This window comes from Notechis scutatus, chromosome 5 (assembly GCF_049901735.1).
Source record: "Notechis scutatus isolate UNSWTSFEM ecotype Mainland chromosome 5, rNotScu1.2, whole genome shotgun sequence".
NCBI lineage: Eukaryota > Metazoa > Chordata > Lepidosauria > Squamata > Elapidae > Notechis > Notechis scutatus.
The window spans coordinates 73583711-73592391 of record NC_142013.1 but is presented as its reverse complement, the minus strand read 5'-3'; the positions used below and the strand labels follow the sequence as shown (position 1 = coordinate 73592391).

The 8681-nt window shown below is 36.1% G+C and overlaps 1 protein-coding gene across 4 annotated transcripts in view; it reads right to left on the bottom strand.

Moving 5' to 3' along the window:
- Positions 1–753: 753 nt before the first annotated feature.
- MID1 (midline 1) overlaps positions 754–8681 on the bottom strand; it is a 227499-nt gene continuing 219571 nt past the window's right edge. For all 4 annotated transcript variants that reach the window (XM_026666914.2, XM_087967046.1, XM_026666913.2 and 1 more), the window contains exons 8-10: positions 3797–3958; positions 3051–3258; positions 754–2020 (exon numbers count right to left, since the gene is read on the bottom strand). In XM_026666914.2, the coding sequence (XP_026522699.1) occupies positions 1672–2020; positions 3051–3258; positions 3797–3958 (719 nt within the window). In that variant the 3' untranslated portion in view covers positions 754–1671. The remainder of the gene's footprint in view (positions 2021–3050; positions 3259–3796; positions 3959–8681) is intronic.

Genomic DNA, 8681 nt, shown 5'->3' with positions numbered 1-8681 from the left:
CCAAAAAGCGAGTGAAGGGTTCAGCCATTTACCACAAAAACCTCAAAGAGGTAGAGACCAGAAACTGTTGATCAACTTTTGTTTACTTGTTTAATCTAGGCTAGAAACATTATTTAATGCTTGACTGAGAGGAAAACAGGAATGATATAGCATTGTGAATAGGCTGGAAATCTGGTCACCGATGTTTGCATGGGTTAGTATATTAAAACCTGCCAAGATTTTGCAACCTGCAAGCCCCACGTTGTAGCTGAATGCTCATTCTTTTTATGTGTGTTGGGGCACATCTATATGAGAGAAGTGGTTTTGATCATGTCTTAGTTTTTTGACTTCTCCCTCATTGCATATCTAGTCAACTTGTTTGACTCTTGAACTTACCATTTATGTTTCATAAATACACAAAATGATCAGTTATCCAAAAGGAAACTGATTCTGAAAAAGCAAGAACAGACAAAAAAGATTTACTACCTCATTGTTGGCATTTTTAGTGACCCTCATACTTTCTGTAATCATTTTGGTGTTCCTTTCAGGTTAAAAAAAACAAACTCGCAGAATACATTGGTTTAATAATGTATCTGTAAAAGTATTTTCAGTCTGTGTGTGCAGATTTTACAATTAAGTATTTTCATTTGGAATTCTTGTTGACCTCAAAAACTTGACCCTACAGACCTTACTCCTCAAAAGAAACAAATAACGAAGAAACTTGAAACCCTGGATCCCTTCGAAGTCCCACAGAATGATACAGTGAAGTACGGCTCTTTCCGGCACTGTTTACAAAACAGATACCTTTTACTATTTTTATTGATATACTATAACATAACAAAATCTCATTTTTAAACTTAAAATCAGTTGTACATTGCCTAGCCCTAGCACTGTATATGTGGCTGCTTTGTGTACCTATTCAATGATATGTAACCAAATCAATACCATCAGAAATTGATCATCATTTGAGCTTAGTGATACATTTATCTAAAACATAATGTTAGATCTATCTTAGCTGTTTCATTCTAGTTGATGGTTTTCTGAGTCCAAAAAGAAAAATACAAAATACATATTCCTAACTGTGACAGAGGTGAATAATTAGTATTTAAGAAAATTGTTATTAATAATATTGACTGCTGGTTGATTCAGACACTGACTTTATACATTAAAGTATAATTTAATGCGCTCCAAATTGAAGCGATATTTTGTGGAGTGAAAAGTGACTGCTAGGAAAGCACCATAAGAACAAAATTGAAGAATAAGTATTGTATCCTTCTTTCAAATACTTCCAAATAACTCTATTATAAAATAAAATTATTGGAGACCTCTAGTAGGAACCTTTGTGACACAGCTCTTCATGTGCAAAAAGAAGTCTTTGTTATGAGGTGCTCAGATGCAAACACCAAATTGTGGGTTCCTATTCAAAGTGTTTTTTTTTAATATAAATAATTTATAAATTTTCTGAAGGAGTCTAGATACAAAAACAATCTGAAAAATTATTAAAGCCATATCTTGCTTTTAATACAAAACAAATAGTAATGTCCAAGAAGAGCTTCCTATTTTGACTTTTTGGCTGAAAACAGGTAAAGACTTCTTTTTTGTGTGAAATGTATTTCCCTTTTCCAATCAAAGTCACTAAAAGTATATGTGAGGTCCATAGGACATTCATCATCCATCTTCATTCAGTATTGATCATGGCATCTGCTCAATAAAATCTAAATGATCTGGGATTGGAAGACCTGTTATGATTGTCAAACATTTATTCCAGACTGTGAATGTTGGGCAAACAGGCTGTGAAAATGTAATATCAAAAGTGTAAAGATGTAGAGAATTCAAGGCATCATAAAAGGCCAAAGAACCATTGTCATAGTCTAGCAAAATGCCAATACGGCGAAGATGGGGTGCAGGGTCTATTGGAATTTCTTTGCTGTTATGTCTCACCACCCATGTATTGTTGCAGCGACAAAGAACCCAAGAAGCAGAATTCTTTCCAATCCATTCATGTTTTGGTACAGTTTTATAAGAAATACCAATGGCATACCTACAAAACAAAATTAAGAAAATATATAATTCATGTCATATATTTGCTGTATTTCCGAAGCCATAAAATGTCTTTAAAAATGTCTTTTGCAGTTCAAAAAAAGTATATATTTAGTTAACATTCTTCCGTCTACTGTGTGAGGCAAGTCGTTGCAAATCTTATTGTCCCAAATTTCTCTGCTATGAAAAGAGCCATGTTATGAAACTGTAACAGTCAAAATGAAGAAGGCCTAGCTTATATAGGTTAAAACAATGGCTCCGAACTATTACAGTTAAAGGTAAAGGTTTCCCCTATCCAGTCATATCTGACTCTAGGGGGCAGTGCTCATCTCTGTTTCTTAGCTAAGGGCGCTAACACTATCTGAAAACGGTTCCGTGGTCATGTGGTCAGCATGGCTATATGTAGAGATGCACAGAATGCTGTTACCTTCCCATTGAAGAGGTATATATTTATCTACTCGCATTTGCATGCTTTCAAACAGCTAGATTAGGAGGAATTGGAGCAAGTAAACAGGAACTCACTCCATCGTGTGGTGCTTGGGTTTCAAACCCAGACTGTCAGCTTTCCAATTGACAAGTTCAGCATCTTGAACTGTTGAGCCATCGCGCTTTCCTATTCTGAATTATTAGTTTAAAAAATCACTAGTAGAATATTCTCTAATTTATTTCTTCATTCTTCTACGTTCTGATATGGTTTCTGGAATAGATTGGATTTGTGAATCCCAATCTGGAAATGTCTCTGCCTAGAAGCTATGTTTCCAAGTCCTGATTTTAGTAATATTGTAAACTGGTCTCATCCAATCTGATTTAAGCTACAAAGCTATTAATATAATCTGAACTGCTGCCACCTTTATAATAAACTTTTTTTTTTTTTTTACTATTGCAGAAACCAACAACAAAAACCCCAGATTAAAGTTGCATTATAACATTTTGTCAGTTTCTTTGCATCTGTTAAAGTGAACAAATCTGAAGTGTTATGAATCATTTAGGGAATGAAAGTATGTGTTCTTGCATGGGTTGACCCTACCTACCATGTACTTCCACTGATAACCACCTCCCAGTAATGACGGCCACTGTCAATAAACACATTGCCAGCCACTCCATAGCTGCCTTGGCTGGTAAAGCGCTCAGGGGTGTGGCTCTTCTTAGAAGAGGTTTCATCTCGTTCCACAGTCAAGTTATCGTGAGACACTTTTAGCTTTCTATGAGCAGACTTGGGATCCAGTTTGAATGGCTGACCTAGAATATGAACAAGATAAGAGTTTTAAAATAAAGCCTGTGTCAGCATGCATGAAAACGGTATTTAACTTTGTTGATGAATTAATATGCTATTTGATTATTTTCCCTTCCCACCCCTGAACTGTTTTAATGTATTCAATGGTCCTGCCATGTTTTGCAGTTGCCTTGTTTTCTTAGCAATTGCTATTTTGACCTTTGTAAGTTTAAACCTTGATTGTGTTTAGATAAGCAGCATATAAAAATAAAAGTTAGCATGGGATGAAAACTTTTAGAAAGCAAAAGTCAACAGTATTCCCTTTGTATCCTTCCCTAAATTGTGCAAAGTGCTTCAGAGTTTAGGTGTGTCAATGAATATTAATACGAAGTTGTCAGCTGAAAGACTTTAGCAAACATTTCTGCTGAACGGAATAAGAATTGTACAGGAAAACACTAAAACGGGAGGGAGTACACTATTTCTGTACTTTTCAAGTGTCTAACTGAGTCAGATCAAGAAGAAAGAAAAAGCAAATGTATTTAGGTTAAATGTAAAACTACTCACTATTTGTCTTCAGCTTTCCAGGTTCACTGTTGCGACTGCCAGCTTGATTAATGGCCTTAACAACAAAGATGTACTTGGTGCCACTCTGCAGGCCATGCACTGTGTAATGATTCTGTTTGATATTTGGAACAATCATCCAGCTGTCGGCTGAATTACACAGACCTGCATTTCAAATCAAAAACATTAGTTGTTTTATGAAGCATGCATTCATTATACCTGAAACAAGGTGGTGAACCTGAACTGTAGGGGGCGTGCATAAGCGCACCAACGTGCCTACCGTCCCTGTCCTATTGTTTCTCTTATTCTTCTTTTATTTTTCTTATATGTACCCATTTCATGTATTCACAACTATGTATACACTTATACTTATTATCTTGTAAACAATTGGCAAATCAAATAAATAAATAAATAAATAAATAAATAAATTCAAAGGAGCAGAAGTCCTTTGCTTCTTTGAACGGTTAAGCATCAACAGTAAGTTTTCCATTGATGTTGAGATATAATCCACACTCCATCTCAAGAATAAAAAAACTGAAATGAAAGAGCCCATCTGCACTGGGGGCATCCACATGCAATTTACTGTTCTAATGAGATGACAACTAGGCTAGAGTTTATATTAAATTGTAAAAGGCTCCTATAAGATATAAGTGAAGGAGGGAGGGGGGGGAGGATAGACTATGGGATGGACGTGGAAAAAAGCTAGGAATTTCCACAAGTGATATAAACTTATAGGTAGATTTTGTAAATTACATCAGATAAATTGTCTTAAGTATTTTGGGAAAATGGTTTCAGTCTTGCCATCTGTTTTTTTAGTTCACTAAAACTTTTACGGGAAAGTTAACAACTTCCAAATTCCTTTCAACAGTATGATACAGGGATATCCATTTCTTTTGTAAGATATTACCATCTATAGGATATTGGGAGTCTGTTACTGTGATGACAACGAGATAAGACAAAATTTGGAATCCTCTTCAGTTTTATTCACCGTGGGCCTCTGAGTAGAGATAATATTTGTAAAGTAATGCTGGTTTGACCATGAAGATGAATTCATGTTTTTGATTTTAAAAAGATATGCATTAAAGCAAGGATATCAAATAATCACATATGGTACAGTGTAAATTTTAAATACTCTATAAATACAAATCAAAGATAAGTACACTGGTTCTAATGAGATATATCAGATAGAATTCTGAGAACTTGGAAGGGAAAGTCAATCTGGAGATAATCTCCCTTTTTTTCCCGTCAAAACTTTTTTGTTGATGAAGTTCCAAAAATAGGTTGGTGGGTGGGAGAAAATCATTGGCAAATCCTTGTAATATTTAATGATATAATATGTAATATTTAATTATAAAAACATCAGTGTAAGAGTCAATTAGTAATATTAATACATTTTAACTATTTAAAATACAATATACACACAGACACGCAGAGAGATAATCTTTAAAATGCACAATTGTCAAGTTCTTTAGTAAGCTTGTGATGCTTTTTTTTCTTCTGTGGTTGAATACACACACACACACACACACACACACATACATACATACATACATATATATATATATAGCATTCAGCTTTGTTTGGGTATTTTCCCACATCATTGTAGTTGTGCTTTTAAAGTTGTAGCAACGTTTCGGCAGAATCTCATCTGCCATCATCAGGCTTCTGCCGAAACGTTGCTACAACTTTAAAAGCACAACTACAATGACGTGGGAAAATACCCGAACAAAGCTGAATGCCATACATGTAAGTGCCCGCGAAAACTTAAGAATCAATCTATCATCTATCTATCTATCTATCTATCTATCTATCTATCTATCTATCTATCTATCTATCTATCTATCTTTGGTTATTCGGGTTTTCTCCCGCGTAAAATTGGAAGTATCTAGGCAACGTTTCGATGAAGTCTCATTCATCATCTTCAGGCTTGTGTCTTCGGCTCTGTGCTTCTCAGAGTAATGTGAGCTTGCAGCTGCTTCTTCCTTTTAACTGCTAGTGGGGTGTGACTTGATTGGGTGGGGGCTTGGCTGTGTTCTGATTGGGTGGGGGTGTTCTCATTGGTTGGGGGCCTGGCTGTGCTCTGATTGGCTGGGGGGTTGGCTGTGCTCTGATTGGCTGGGGGTGTGTTCTGTTCAGGTGGGGGCTTGGTTGTGCTCAGGTTAGTCTTAGTTGCTGGGGGATTTGAGCTGGTGAGCTGTGATCCTGCTGTTTGGCTTCGCGTTCGTGGTCGTGCCGCATCTTCATGGTGGGCGTCAGTTCGCTTCATGTATGAGTCAGAGGGGTTTGAAGCGGGTAGTGATGCAGCTGCGGTGCGGCTTCTGGTCTGTTGTCGTGTCTCATCTTCTGTGTGGGTGTGAGTCTGCTTTCTACGTGGAAGTGTGGTGGTAGCATCTTGTGTGGCCCTCGTGGGTGTGGGTTTGGTGTCATTCTTCATGTTAGGTACTCGTCTGTTCATGAGGTACTCGTCTGTTCATGTTTCTGTATGTGTTGTGGGCAGATGGTTTTCTGTGCTTTTAGTCTTTTATATTTTATTTTAATACTGTTAGCTGCCCAGAGTCAAGAACCTGAGATAGATGGCTATATAAACTGAAATAGATAAATAATAAAACTGTTTATATTGTAGCAAAGATCCACTATAAACAAATGTGTATCTGGCCAACAGACTAATTTGAATCTGCTGGATGCCCTCAAGTTTTCTGCAGAATTCATGCACCTGTTCATGTTTAGAAGCATATTAATTATTAATCAAATAATATTAAGCATTAATGAAATGGACCCCAATTAAAGATTATAGTACAATTGACCATAGAATTTTCCAAGCAGAGCGCAATATGTAAACTGGATTCTTTCCCTTTCCTTACATAGTCCAAAGGAAATGGTTGGGTTAGTGTATAATTGTAGCATCCCATCTTGGTAATGAATTCATCAACCCATGTAATTCGATTTTTGAAGAGTCACTAGCACAAATATGTAATAGGTTGGCCATATATGATGTGTTTGCATTAAGTAAGCATAATGGTAATATGAGTACAGGAAAATTACTGCGACTGAATGAGCTCCAAATCTGTGCTTAATTAGGAAGACAGTAGTAATTCAAATGCAACTGCCAGATGAATTCAGAGACACTAGAAAGTTTTCTACCAAGATTCCAGATTTCAGTACTTTTGACAATTGTAAAATCTTGTCTTCTTAAATGTATTTCAGGTTCTTATAGCCAGATGAGCCATTATGCACACAGTTGCAGAGGGGGAATTATCTGAATCTATATCTATAAAAGCGAAAAAGCACTCACACATCATCACAAAATCTCCAGAACCTCAAGCCTACAAACTTGAAATTTGGCATGTATGTTCCTCTTGGCTTCTAGGTGCTCACTAAGAAAGGATTTTTCAAAATGACCACCAGAGCATTTGTATTTTATGTATTATTATTAACACGATCTGATGCTAAGGAGTTCTACTCCTCCCCTCCTCACCTGAAAAGAAATCTGTTCCAAATGCAAAACACAAGCAGAGGAGAGGACTTTCATTTTCAGTCTTAGTTTCACAGCACCAAGCAGCTTTAGTACAGAACAGTTGAGCTAAGCCACGCCCAGGCTCCTTGCTGTCTCTTTGCTCACACAGCAAATACTGTTTCACTTTCCAAACAACCCTGAATTCTCTCACACACTGACAGGACGCTAGCCAGATGAATACCAATGGATGCTGGTAGACAGATGCACATTTCCCCCCCTTCTTATTTCCCTCCCCAAAATCTTTCCCAATCACATAGTTTCATAGTAAAGCACGGGTACCCTGCTAGTTTATCTATAAAGAATCAATCAATCACCCTTTTAAAGTAAAGAAAAAAACCTTTTTCTAAAAACATTTTCTAATACATCCAAGTAATCAATACATCCAATTAAACAGAGTCCCTTCCAAATCTGTTTTCTGTCATAGATATGATATTGACGTAACAAGGGGGGAAATCCCCACTGGAAGACTTTTAGAGGGAAGTTCATAAATAATATGGATAATAAGTGGAAAGGAAAGGGACAAAGGATGTTACTAGTTGTGTTCATTACACAAAGTCATTACACATTAAACAAAGGACTAGGGGTAACATGATAGCAGTGTACCAATATCTAAGGGATTGCCACAAAGAATAGGGGTCAAAATATTCTCCAAAGCACATGAAGGCAGGACAAGAAGCAATGGATAAAATTAATGCATTATTTATTAATGCAATATTTTTAGTTACTAATTAACCTATGGATAATGAATATTGATCTAATATAAGAATTTGTAGGAAAAGTAAGAAGCAAATTCTAAGACACTTCAAAGGTCTAAATTGTAAATGTTGTCAGGTGTTAACCAAAGCATTGTTTCTGCAGAATAAATATATAGTCATTGCACATCAAGTCACAGCTATTACTTCTCTATGAATGCATTGGCTGACATTGATGAGCTTTTCAATTTCTTTTGCAATGATTATGGTCGTTAATTTAAATGAAATATTCACTTTCAACTTCTGCTTACCTAATACCATGCCAAATACTAAATGTCAAAACAGTAAAGAATATTGTGCACAGATATTAAAAATAAAAATTTACAAAACTATACAGGTAGTCCTGTACAGGTAGACACAATTGAGCCCAAAATTTCTGTTGCTAAGTGAGATATTTATTTAGTGAGTTTTGCTCCATTTTATGAATTTTTATGATGGTTGTTAAGTGAATCATTGCATTTGTTAACTTTGTAACATGGTTATTAAGTGAATCTGGGTTCCCCATTGACTTTGCTTATCAGAAGATCTCAAAAGCTGATCACATGATCCCAGGACAAAGCAACCGTCATAAGTCACTTTTTAATGCCATTGTAACTTTGAACAGTCACTAAATGAGCTGTTG